The sequence below is a fragment of the Corapipo altera genome, unplaced genomic scaffold (assembly GCF_003945725.1).
Source record: "Corapipo altera isolate COAL_440 unplaced genomic scaffold, ASM394572v1 136, whole genome shotgun sequence".
In the NCBI taxonomy this organism is placed as follows: domain Eukaryota; kingdom Metazoa; phylum Chordata; class Aves; order Passeriformes; family Pipridae; genus Corapipo; species Corapipo altera.
The window spans coordinates 13315-26059 of record NW_020885109.1 but is presented as its reverse complement, the minus strand read 5'-3'; the positions used below and the strand labels follow the sequence as shown (position 1 = coordinate 26059).

The following is a 12745-nucleotide window of genomic DNA, read 5'->3' as shown; positions in this document are numbered from 1 at the left end:
GGGGGGGGCGGGGGGCAGGGAGGGGGGCGGGGGGGGAAGGGGCGGCCGGAACGGGGGAAAAAAACGGGGAAAGAAACGGGAAAAAAAAAAAAGGGAAAAAAGAGGAGGCGGCGCCTCCCCCGCGGCGTGCGCGCTGCGTCACCGCGCCGGGTACGTCATCACCGCGCGACCGGCGCCGCCGCCCCCGCCGTTACCGCGGCAACCGGAGAGACGCGGGAAGGGCGGAAGGGGCGGGGGGCGCCCCCTGGCGAGGAGGAGCCTTTATGGGAAAGGGGCGGGGCTGGGGCGGGGCTAATGAGGTTTCGGGCTCCGCCCATCACCCGTGGCCACGCCCTCTCCAGCACATGGGACAGTGGGGGTGACACCCCCCCGGGGGTCCCAAATCCCTTCGGGATCCCCCATCCCCAGGGATCCTCCATCCTCCGGGATCCTCCATCTCCGGGGGTCCCAAATCCCCCCGGGATCCTCAATCCCCCGGGATTCCACATCTCCCAGGGGTCCCCCGTCTCCGGGGAGTCCCCCAGCTCCCAGGAACGCCCCATCCCCCGGGGATTCTTCATCCTCCAGGATCCCACATCCCCTCGGCATCCCCCATCTTCCTATTCCCAAGGGATCCCCCCTCTCCAGTGACCTCCTGTCTCCAGGCTTCCCTAACCACCCAGGACCCTCGGGAATCCCTTATTCCCCAGGATCCCCCATCCCCCGGGATCCCCCATCCCCCGGGATCCTCCATCCCCCCTGTCTGAGGATCCCCCACCTCCAGAGATGCCCCCCCCAAGCAGGGATCCCTCATGCCGCGCTGATCCCCCCGCTCCGGGGTTCCCACTGCACCCTGGGCACCCCCGGGGTGGGACCGGCGTGGCCTCCGTGCCCCCCGCCCCGCCGGGACAGCCCCGGGCTGAGCCCCCCGAGCAGCAGCACCACCTGCCCGGCTCCACCTTAACCGGGGCGGCCTCGCCGCGCTGCCCGGGCGGCTCTGCGGGAGCGCAGGGGCGTTTATCTCGCCCGGGATCAGCCAATATTTGTGGCCACGTCAGGAGGAACGAGCCCATCCTCGCTCCCCGCTCCAGCCCCGCCGCCCCGCTCCGCAACCCGGCCCCGCCGCTGTCCCGTCCCGGTTCTCGGACACGACCGCTGGGACCCCCGGAGATGACGGTGCCGGTGGCCCTGCTGCTCCTGAGCCTCCTGCGGACGGCAGCTGCCAGGGGCGAGCGGTGCCCGGCCTGCGGGGTGGCCGCGCTGGCCCCCGGCGCTCAGCGGGACGCGCTCCTGGCTCTGGCCAAGCAGAGCATCCTGGCCAAGCTCCGCTTGCCGGCCCGGCCCGGCGCCCCCCAGCCCCCGGCCCGGGGGGCTCTGCTGGCCGCGCTCCGCAGGCTGCGGGAGCAGCGCTCGGACACGGCCGCGCTCCCGGGGATGCTCCGGGACGGCCCCGGGACGGGGCTGCAGGAATACGAGGTCCTGAGCTTTGCCGAGTCAGGTGTGTGCGGCCCCGCGGCCCGCGGGCGGGGGGGGGGCGCGGAGGGAAAAGGGGGGGGTCGTGCCGTGGGAAGGAGGTGGGAGGTGGGAGGTGCAGCCGGGATGGTGGTCGCGCTGCTGCTGGAAGGAGTGAGAGGCTCCACATCCCTGACCTTTGCATCCACGTCCCAAGCATATCCCAGCCCTCCCGCTCCCGGACGTGCTGGGGTGGGAGGGTGGCACAGGGCACGGAGGTGCTGCTGTGTCGTGTCACCTGCAGCCCATTCCTGCTGGACCCTCCCCCCGGTGCTGGAGGTGGAAGGGTCGGACGTTGGGGTTTTCCAAAATGGGATTTTCAGCCTTGGTTCCCTGTCAGCCCACAGCGTGTGGACTCAGGGCTGCACAGCCCATCCATTCCCTGCACCCCCCTGTGCCTCTGCATCCCACCCAAAGGGGCCTGTCCCAGTTTCCCTTCAGAATTCACTCCTCCTGAATTGAGCTCCCCAGAACACGCTCAGGGGTCCTGAGGAGCACCACTGGAAAAACAGGGTCCTGTGTCCCACTTCTCCCCGGTCCCGCATCCTGTCTCTCCTTGGAGGGACAGACTCAGCACCCCACCCCACAGAGCATCCTGCACCCTCCCTTTCCCAGCCCAAATCCCGCGTGGTGAGGTGGGGGGGCTCCGCTCCCCTCGCTGGCCCCTGTGTCCTCGAAGCCCTGCGGGAACAAAGCTGCTCCACGGCACGTTGTGTTCCCACACTCCAGGACAACAGGGTTCTCTCCTGGCTTGGTGGAGCGTCAGCTGGAACCGAGCCGGGGGATGAACCCAGGCTTGGAGCACGGGGGGGGTGTTGTGTCCTCATGGGCAGAGCTGTGCCAGGAGCCCCGAGTGCTGTCGTGGCCCCATCAGCCCTTCCCCGACCAGGAGGAGCAGCAGCTCTGCAGCCAAGGCAGAAGTGAAGGCTTCAGGGAGACCTTAGAGCCCCTTCCAGCGCCTAAAAGGGCTCCAGGAGAGCTGGAAAGGGACTTTGGACAAGGACCTGGAGTGCCAGGACAAGGGCGAACGGCTTCCGGCTCCCAGAGCACGGGGTTAAATGGGATATTGGGAGAAATCCCTCTCCATGGGGGTGGTGAGGCCCTGAAATAGATTTCCCAGAAAAGCTGTGACTGCCCCATCCCTGGAATTTTTTCAGGCCAGGTTGGACGAGGCTTGGAGCAACCTGGTCTAGAGGAAGGTGTCCCTGCCCGTGGCAGGAGGGGAGGGACGAGTCCCGTCCAGCCCTTCACTCCTGACCCCGCTCTCGGTTCCGCACTCAGGATCCTCCACCTCCCGCAGTGTCCGCCTGCATTTCCGCTTCTCCCGGGAGCTGGCCAGGAGCACAGAGATCCTGCAGGCCACCCTCTACCTGTTCTGGGCAGCCCCCAGCCCCGGGGCACAGCCTGTCACCGTCAGGCTCCTGTGGCCGGACCCGGCGGGGACAAACACGACAGTGACCAGTGAGACGTGGCTGGAGGTGCAGAGACCCGGCTGGACCACGCTGGACGTGGGACTGGCCGTGCAGAGCGTCTCTGGACAGGACACCCCGCGGCTCACGGTGGAGCTGGAGGTGCCGGAGGACCGGGGGTCCCCCCTCCTGGCTGACCACAGCGATTCCCACCGGCCGTTCGTGGTGGCCCAAGCCCGGGCCAGGACGTCCCACCGCGTCCACCGGCGCGGCGTCGACTGCGGGGCGGGCTCGAGGATGTGCTGCCGCCAGGAATTCTTCGTGGACTTCAAGGAGATCGGCTGGGAGGACTGGATCATCCAGCCCGAGGGTTACCACATGAACTACTGCGCGGGGCTGTGCCCGCTGCACATGGCCGGGATCCCCGGCCTCGCCGCCTCCTTCCACACCGCCGTCCTCAACCGCATCAAAGCCGCCAGCGCGGCCGCGGCCGTGGATTCCTGCTGCGTCCCCACCCAGCGCCGGCCCCTCTCCCTGCTCTACTACGACCGCGACAGCAACATCGTCAAGACCGACATCCCCGACATGATCGTGGACTCCTGCGGCTGCACCTGAGCGGGCGGCGGGGCGGGACACCGCGGGCAGATCTCCCTCCTCCCGCCTCCCCAGCCAGGGCTCCCTCCTCCCTGCTCCCGGGGCAGAGCTCCCTCATCCCGGCTCCCTGGGGCAGAGCTCCCTCCTCCCGGCTCCCTGGGGCAGAGCTCCCTCCTCCCTGCTCCCGGGGCAGAGCTCCCTCCTCCCGGCTCTCAGTGCAGGGCTCCCTCCTCCCATCTCCTGGCTGCGAGACGGGAGCCCTGCCGAGGGGTTTGTTCCTCCTCAGGGTGATGCTGAATGTGCAAGCTCTCTGCTCACTCGCCTCCCACCCGGCTCTTTTCCCCCTTTGGATCTGCCCCTGGATTTCTCTCCCAGCACCTCAGAACGGTTCCTGGTGGACTCCAGACCCTCCTCCTGCCGGACGCTGCGGCTCAGGGGGTGGTCCCACTGACGTCCCATCCTGAGGTCAAGGGTGCAGCTACACCAGGACCCACCAGTGGCCACCCCGGGCTGCTGGGGCTGGCGAGGACTGAGGAGAGGGGAGGGGAGGGAAGGGGATGGGTCATCCCTGTGACCTCACTCAGCTGGATGTGAAGCTGAGGAGGACAAGGAAGGGGAAATCCCTCTGCGAGCATCCCTGGTGTTCAATAAAGACTCCCAGCTGTGGTGTATGTGCACGTGTGTGTGTGTTACACGTGTGTGTGTTACACGTGTGTGCCCTGTCGTCAGCCAGCACATCTTCCAGTGCTCCTGGCACAGGTGGCTCAGAAAGCCTGGGAAGCAGGACTGGGCACCTCCACCCTGTTCCCAAAGGCCCCCCATGCTCTCTGCCCCTCAGCTGCCCTTCCCAGAGGGATGCAGACACTCTGCTTCACCCCAGCCAGATCCAGAGCACAGCATGAGACCCTTCCAAACACGGGGGGCTTGTGATTTCCACAGAAAGGCACCATTCCCTGCTTGGGCCAAGTCACCCACCCCACCAAAACCACCTGGATTTGGCAATTCTTGTCCCAAATCAGGAGCAAACAAGAGAAACTCCGTTCCCCCTTCTGAAGTGGGCAGACACTGCCAGGTGAGAGCCATGGCACCCAGGCCCTCCCCTCACCCACAGCCCCTCAAGCCCCTCAGTGTGCCCCTGGCCCTCTGCCAGAGCTGCTGCCCCCCCTCTGTGCCCCTCAGCAGCCCGGTGACAGCAAAGTGGGCCATGCCAGGGCCGTGAGAGCAGAGGGCAAAGGGCGGCTCCGACGCTTCGGCCCCGTTACGTAACAGAATTTTGGGGCTCCTCCGGCGCTCCCCATGTGCCCCCCGGGGGTGAGGGGTGGGCGAGAGGGGGCTGGGCTGGCAGATTCGGGAGGGGAGCTCCAGGGGCGACCTCAGCCCGGGAGGGGCTCGCCCTGCAGGCACTGGTGGTCCCGCCCTGGAGGCTGAGATGGGGCTGGTCCGGGTGGGGAGAGGGTGGGCAGAGGGAGGAGGTGGTGCCAGGGCTGCTCCCCACCCACCTTTGCATCCTCTGTCCACTCTGGGATGATGAGCCTTGAGCTGCTCCAGCTGGAGCAGGGGTAGGATGTCCTGGAGGACCTGGGACACCTTGGAGCAGGGATGGAACAACCCCTGACAGGTGACAGTGTTTGCCCACGTTGCACACACCCTCCCACCGAGCCCTGACGGAGCAGGGACCCCCCACGTCCCCAGATCCAGGTGTCCAGGTGCCTCCAGGACTCGGACCCACAGTGTTCCCGTGCAGGGGCAGGGAGGGAGGCTCGGGGATCGATCCTGTCTGGGGCCCAAGGCCACTTGTGCAAACCCAAAGAGGGTTCGGTGTTTGTTTTTTCCCTTCTTTTTCCAACGCCTCGTTTCACGGTCTGTGTTTATTGAACAAACAACTTCCCCGGAGCCAGCACCGAGCCTGCCAGGGTGCAGCAGCCCTGGGCACACGGGGGCTGAGGGAAGGGGCAGGAGAGATGTGGGCTGCTCTCATGGCCCTACAGACCCCTCAGCTCAGGCTGCACAACCCCAAAACCCTGGGCTGAAGCTTGGCCCACTCCCAGGGGAAACAAGGCACCTGGATGGAGCCGACAGCCCCTTCCCCACTCGCAGCATGGAGTGAATTCCAAGGTAGGAATTCCAGGTAGCAGGAATTCCAAGGTAGCATTTCCCACCAGGGGAACATGCAGGGTGAGGAAGCTGCAGTCAGGGATGAGTGATTCCCTCTCTACCTCCCTCCTTCCCTGCTGTGACACTGAGCTCTGCCGGGGTCCCCTCATCTCCTGGGGACTCTGGAGGGGGAGGCTCAGTTCCAGTGCCAGGAGACCATCCTGCTGGGTCCAGGATGGCTGTGCCAAGGAAGGGGACATGGCATCCATGGCATCAACCCAGCACTTGGGCTGTGCCAGATGTGGCACGGAGGGGGACAGAGGTGATGTCCCCTCGGTCTCCGTTGCAGGAGAGGACAGATGTGCTGATGCCTTCTGGAAGGACCCCTTGCCAGTGTCAACAGCCCCTGAAGCAAAGGTCTGAGTGCCCTGTGCCAGGTGCCCCCGGGCAGGGCCAGCTGCCGGGAGGGGTGGGAATTTCTGACAGCCCCTTCCCTTGCCTTGAGAGGAGTTAATGTTTAATTCCCAGTCTCACAGCCCGTTCCCAGCCATTGGCACCAGTGTGGTGACCGTTGCTCTTCTCCCAAGGAAGAAGCAACAGTACAAGGGGAAACAGCCTCAAGCTGTGCCAGGGTGGGGCTTAGATTGAATAGCAGGGAAAATTTCTTCATGGAAAGGGTGGTCAAACCCAGGGCAGTGGTGGAATCACCATCCCTGGGAGTGTTCAAAGATGTGGGGATGTGGCACTTGGGGACATGGTTTTGTGGTGGCCTGGGTTGGACTCGATGGTCTCAGGAGCTTTTCCAACCTTAACGATTCCATGATTCCATGATTCCATGATTCCACGATTCCACAAGCCACGCTCAGGCGCCGGTGCACGAGCTCCTGGGGGGTCCAGGCTGAGCCCAGCCCATTGTCACCTGCAGGGCAGGTCACCAGGTGCCACACACTCATCCCACCGCCCGCGGGGTCGGAGGCCCCGGAGCCGTGTGTGCAACCGGTGCTGGGCCCGGGGGGGGGGACCCGGGGGGGGTATTTTGGTCGGGTCAGTCCCTGGGCTTTGCTTTCTGGGAACCGCTTAATCAACAACACACTGATGCAATGGGTGCAAGAGCAGCTCCACGCTGACCCCTGCCCTACTTCGGGGGGCCGGCGCGTGCTGGGGGGCACGAGGGGCTGGGCATCATCCCACGCTCCTGCTGGGCCCGAGGGGGAATGGGGATTCTGCACCACCCAGAGGGGCCCTGGCAGGATTCAACGGGGTTAATCCCTTTGGGGACACACCCCCCCCTTCCAGCCTGGGTGGCTTGGAGAGTCCCTTGCCCGTTTGCCAGGCTTTGTGTCTCCCGTTTCCCACCGTGCCACAGCCCCGGTCCTGGCTCTAGGATCTGGCAAGGATGGAGAAATTTGGCACAGCGGGGGAATGGGATTGTGGTGGACATGAAGCAGATCCGAAACAGAGCCGGAATCCAAATATTTGGGAGAGGGCCTGGACACGTGCTGGGAAGGGAGTGTGCAGATGTGCATCAGAGAACCGTGGAATGGTTTTGGGTGGAAGGGACCTTAAATCTCATCCAGTTCCACCCCCAGCCATGGTCAGGGACACTTTCCACTAGACCAGTTGCTCAGAGCCCCGTCCAACCTGGTCTTGGACACTTCCAGGGTAGAGGTGCTCTCCCTGTGGGACCATCCATGCCCGTGAGCGTGTGTGTGCTCCGGGCACCTGTGCCTGGCTGGCAGTGCCACCTGCTCCATCCTGCCGGCAGCCAGGGCTCCCAGGCCCTCTGGGATCTCTACTCCCACGCCAGCCTGTGCCCACTCTTTCCTCTCTGTTGACATTCCTGGGCTATTCTGGGAGCTGCCAGCAGGCCCGGCCAGCCGAGCCCTTTGCCCCTTGCTCCGCGGTTGCATCATCTCCGGTGGGTGCTTTTTCCCAGACAGCCCACTGTGTTTACATGGCACCTCTGGCTTGGCCAGGGGCAGGGGCTCCGTGTGGTCAAGACCTTGGAATCGTGGCACGGTGGGCACAGGACATGCCGAGCGCTGGCGGGGCTTCAAGTTCCCACCGCGCTCTCTGGGTTCCCTGCTCCAGCCGGGCTCTGCCCATCCCCCGGCAACGTGGCACCTTCCATCGCTTTCCGGAGGCTTCTGCCAGGCCCCTGCCCTGGCTCGGGCTGCACATCCCACTCCAAAGAGCCCGAAGAACATCTTGGTGCTGGTGTGACACCGGCTGCCACCTCCTGAGCCCTCAGGACGTACAACTCCCCTTTCTGTTGTGTGAGGTGGAGAGGACACAGTGTTCCCCTTCTCTGGCCCTTCCCAGCTCTGTCCTGGGCTGAGGCTGGACCAGGTGATCCAAGGGGTGGACTCAGACCCCCAAACCCATCACCTGGTGATAGCCACAAAAGCCCAGAGATGTGACAGTCCCTGGGAGCTGCAGGGCCATCCCAGGAGCCCCCTGATCCCTGCTGGGTCCTCTGTCAGCACCCAACAGGACTGACCCTGCTATGATGGCTCTGGGATGCCCCGGGGGCAGTGCCCAGGCTGGGGGGCAGGTCTGTAAGATCCATGGGCAGGCAGGAGAGCAGGGATCCCTCCAACTGGCTGCTCCGAGGCTGAGTCTCCTCCACCAGCCAGGATTTGCCCCAGCCCTTGCTTCCTGCGGGTTTTGGAGCAGGTTTGGGAGCTCAGTGTCCGGCTGCCCGAGCTGGGGGGCTGCCCGGGGCAGATGCCAGGGTGAGCCACAGGCCCACGGGTGGATGAGCCCCTCGCCCACACACCTCTGCACTCCCCGCTATTTACTCCTCCCCTGGGCTCCCGACGGTTCGTGGGGAGCGGGGCAGGATGGGGGGGCTGCCCACCGAGCCCCTTCCCCGGGGCAGCGGGGCGGGCGCGGGGAGGCGGGGTTGGGGTGCTAATCCCGGTAATCCCCGACGGGACGGGACGGGCAGGTGCGGCGGCCAATGGCGGGGGCGCGGGGGGGGCGGCGGGACCGCCCCCGGCCGCAGGTGCCCAAAGCGGGGCCGCGCCGCACCGCTCCCGGTGCCGGTGCCCTTCCCGACCCGTGGGAGCCGCTCCCGGTGCCGGTCCCGTCCCTTCGGTGCCGCCTCGTCCCGCCGCTCCCGCTCCCGTTCCCGTCCGCTCGGTGCCGCTCCCTCGGTGCCGGCGCCGCTCCCGTCCCGTCGGTGCCGCTCCCGGTGCGGCTCCCGGTGCCGCTCCCGTGCCGTCCGGTGGGCGCGGATGGCGGGGCTCGGCGCGGGCCCGTGGCTGCTGCTGGCGGCCGTGCTGTGCGCGGCGGCCGAGCCGCGCTGCCCGTCCTGCCCGGCGGGCGCGGAGCGGCGGCTGCTGGAGGAGGTGGCCAAGAAGCAGCTGCTGGAGAAGCTGCGGCTCCGCGATCGCCCGCGGCTCGCCCACGCCGTGCCCCGCGCCGCCGTGGCCCGCGCCCTGCGGCGGCTGCAGGCGGGAGGCGCCCACCGGGGCCCCTCCGGGGAGGAGGAGGAGGAGGAGGAGCAGGGCTACGAGATCATCAGCTTCGCGGAGACAGGTGGGTTTGCGCGACCCCCGTGGGAGCCCACGCGGTCCCCGGCGGGGCGCGGGTGAGCCCCGGGGCGGGGGGTCCCTGTCCTGCGCCCCGGGGACCCCCCCACTCCAGGGGTAGCGTTCCCACGGGAGGGAGGGACACGGGGAGGGAGGAAAGTTTGTAGGTGTTTCCCGAGAAGTTGAAGGGTGTTGGCCGCGACTTGCGGGATGGCGGGGCAGCATCCCACAGCTCTCACCTCCTCATCCCTTTCTCCCCTCAGATCTCACATCTCCCTCCGGTTTGGGGCTGCAGTTCCAGTTCAGCCAGGCGCAGGACCAGGACATCCGCATCCTGCAGGCTCAGCTGTGGCTCTACCTGCGAGTGCCCCGGCCCGGGCTCACCCTGAGCATCTTCCTGGCCGCCGGGGCCGGGGCTGTGGCGGGGGGCAATCGCACGCTGCTGGGGGAGAGGCGGCTGAGCGCGGCGGGGAGCGGCTGGCGCTCCTTCCCCCTCCTGCCGGCCCTGCGGAGCTTCTTCGGGGGGCAGAGCCGGACGCTGCGGCTGGAGCTGGAGAGCCGCGGGGACGGGGGGGACGTCGCGGCACCGCTCAATGCCAGCCGGTCCCACCAGCCCTTCCTGGTGGCCAAGGCGAAGGTGCGGGAGCCCGAGCACCGCGTGGCCAAGCGCAGCCTCCGCTGCAGCCCCAACTCCAACCTGTGCTGCCGCAAGGACTATTACGTGGACTTCCGCGACATCGGCTGGAACGACTGGATCATTAAGCCCGAGGGCTACCAGATAAACTACTGCGTGGGCCAGTGCCCCCTGCACGTGGCGGGCAGCCCCGGGATGGCCTCTTCCTTCCACACGGCCGTCTTCAACCTCGTCAAAGCCAACAACGTGCAGGCGTCGGGGCATTCCTGCTGCGTCCCCACGCGGCGCCGCCCGCTCTCCGTCCTCTACTTCGATCGCAACAGCAACATCGTCAAGACTGACATTCCCGACATGATTGTTGATGCCTGTGGCTGTAGTTAGGGCTGGGGGAGCCGCGCTGGGACCCCCCCTTCTCCAGGACTGTCCCTCTGGTGGAGGGGGAGGGAGCTGGAGAGCTCCCGGGAGCTGGAGCCAGCCCGTGGTGCAGCAGACCCCTCTGGGAAGGTTGGGAGGGAGGGAGAGGGTCTCATGAGAGGGAGCAGGGGTTGCCTCCAGAGAGTGCCTGGGGCAGGGGGCTTTGGGGACACGTGGGATGGAGCCAAGGCCATGAGACTGCCTGAGCCTGGACTGTGGGTGGTGGTGACTCCGGGCATCCCTGGAGCTGATCTCACATTCCTGGTGGTCGTGTCCCCCTCTGGTGTGGGGTGAGGGGGCCCTGCTTGGTTCACACTCAGTGCCCAGTGCTGGTCTGGAACTCGGCCTCCTCGGGAGCAGAGTGGGATGTGGGAACAGGTCTCCTTCCTCCACGTGGGCAGTTGGAGGACAAGGCAGCCCCACTTGTTTCCCTGCTGGAACAACCTTCCTGCATCCAGTTCAGGCCTTGTTCTGGGACAGGTGGAATGGAGCACAAACAGGCCTGGGAGAGGAGGGTGAATGGTGTGACTTCATCAAGAACCCCAAACCAGCAGTGATTGGACAATCTGTTCCCTGGAGTGCACGGAGCTGTGAGGGCCAAACTTCCAGGTCCTGTGTGTTCCCCCTTTCCCTGGGTTTTCCTCCCCTGCTCCCACCCACCAGCCTGGTGCCACCCTACAGGGAGTCCTGGCTCAGACTCTGCCTTTAAGATCACACTAAAGGTACAGATTTGGTTTGTACCTCCAGTTTTGCAGCTATTCTGACTTTTTCAGTAGAGGTTCCTGCAGCCATCGGGACTCCTGGTGCTCCATCCTCTCTGCTGAAGCTCCTGCTCTGCCCTCACCTTCCTGATGCACCCACATGGCCTATGCTTTAATTTATTATATAATATTTTGGTGTGGCTTCCCAAATAAATGGGTGGAAATGCAATATCCAGGCTCTGGCTGCTTTTTCCTGGGGCCACCTGCATGGATGGGGTGGGTGAGAGGATCCTGCTTGGCCAGAAGGTCCCGGGTCCCTCAGGCTCTGGGGCTGGAGCAGCACAGGAGCTGCCCAGTGATGCTGTGCTGGGAGGTGAGGGGAGTTGTGGGGTTTTGAGGGATCCTTGGGTGCAGAGGGGAGGGTTGGGATCTTCCCTGTGGATGGGGGTCCCAGGGATCAGGCAGGGGCTGGGAACCAGGTTTCACCTCACTGGGGGCTGGAGAGGGGTGGCCTGTAATGGGAGCAACCAAGATGTGTCCCAGCAGGGTAGGTTTTGGGGGGCATTGTCCCCCCTGGAGACGCTGTTCTCCACCTGGAGCAATCCCAAACAAAGCTCTGGAGACTCTGGCTCCAGGGAGGTGACCTCAGACTCTGAGCCACAGCCCACCCCCAAATCCTGTGCCCCTACTGCAAATCCCCTGTGCCCCTCGTGTGCTCCCCTGAACACCACCCAGTGACCCCAGTCTCGGCCCCACTGCAGCCAGAGGGTCTGGTGGGTGACGGGGAGTCTCGTTCGGAATCCAGGGTGGGATGCTCCCGGGGTGGGAGGTGTCGCTCATCCCGCTGAGATGCCACGCGCTGCCCCGGGGTCCCCATTGCGCAAGCGCCCGCTCAAAGCTCACTTTGGGGCCGTTTTATCTGGGGACAAACCCCCCTCGCTTTCCCAGCTTGGCCCTGCCAGCGGCCAAAGGGCAGCTTTCATCAGCCAGCGCCGCGGGCATCCCCCCGGGGCACCGCGGCCATGGCCGCGCTCCCAAAATATCCCGGCGTGGGGAAAAGCCAACGGCACCTGCGGGACGCCTCGGCCTCCCGGGCGCTCCCAGAGCCCCGGTCCGTGTCCCCGGAGCACGTGCTGCCCTGCACACGCCGGGAGACGGATCTCCGGGAGGCGCTCGGGGACGTGTGTGGTGTCCGGAGTCTCCCCGCTCCCTCCCCGCACCGGCATTCCCGCGTGGAATCAACCCCCGGCCGCGGGGAGCATCCCACCGGGACACCACACCCGTGTTTTCCTTTGCCGGCAAGGGAAGCTTTCCTCTGTTTTCCCCGTGGCACCGAGCGTGTTCCCGTGGGTGGGGGGGGGTGTCCACGCGCGTGTGCGTGAGGTGCTGACTCACTGACACACTGACACGCTGCCCCCGCGCCCGAGGTGCCGAGCTGGCTGCGGTGGCACCGCTAAATCCCTAAGCCGGGGGATCAGCTGGCCCTGCTCTGAGCCGCTTTGACTTTCCCAAACAGGAGACCGGGATTACCCGTGGGGTGGGGGACGCGGCGGCCTCGGGGGGGGTGGTGGTTAAGGGTCGCTCCGGGTGGGGCTGCCCTGCTGTGGGTCGCACTCAGGGGCTCGGAGCTGGTGGCAAAAGGGACCTGGGGCCGTCTGGCCGCGCAGATGGTCCCGTGGGGAGAGGAGGGTGGGCTTGGGGTGAGTGCTCGGACCCCGGGCAGCTTATCCGGGGTCACACTCAGCTCAGGGGCAAAGCTGCTGAGCCGCTTAACGCTCGTTACAAAACGGGGATGGAGGCAGCCCCTCACCTGGGCCCACCCCCTCACCTGAGCCCACCCTCTCACCTGAACCCACCCTCTCACCTGAGCCC

General features: G+C 66.0%; 2 protein-coding genes across 3 annotated transcripts in view; both read left to right on the top strand.

Annotated features, from left to right (window-relative positions):
- The first annotated feature begins 219 nt into the window (after nt 1-219).
- LOC113960318 (inhibin beta C chain-like) lies at nt 220-4089 on the top strand. The gene is made up of 2 exons (XM_027669836.1): nt 220-1477; nt 2773-4089. Exons 1-2 carry the CDS (start codon nt 766-768, stop codon nt 3513-3515), a joined length of 1455 nt encoding a protein of 484 aa, XP_027525637.1. The 5' UTR covers nt 220-765; the 3' UTR covers nt 3516-4089.
- A 4738-nt stretch (nt 4090-8827) lies between these two features.
- INHBE (inhibin subunit beta E) overlaps nt 8828-12745 on the top strand; it is a 15560-nt gene continuing 11642 nt past the window's right edge. The window contains exons 1-2 of one of the 2 annotated variants that reach the window (XR_003532014.1): nt 8828-9131; nt 9388-10740. Coding sequence is in view for 1 of the 2 variants with exons in the window: in XM_027669838.1 (XP_027525639.1) it covers nt 8828-9131; nt 9388-10139 (1056 nt within the window). In the remaining variant the exon portion in view is untranslated. Of the gene's footprint in view, nt 9132-9387; nt 11069-12745 lie in introns of those variants that run through there. The other variant, XM_027669838.1, reaches the window with a different exon arrangement.

Excerpts from the sequence above, each read along its gene's own strand:
- LOC113960318 (XM_027669836.1), top strand. The coding sequence starts at position 766 with ATGCCCCCCCCAAGCAGGGATCCCTCATGCCGCGCTGATCCCCCCGCT. Across the intron at positions 1,478-2,772 it reads CCTGAGCTTTGCCGAGTCAG|GATCCTCCACCTCCCGCAGT; the intron begins GTGTGTGCGGCC and ends TTCCGCACTCAG.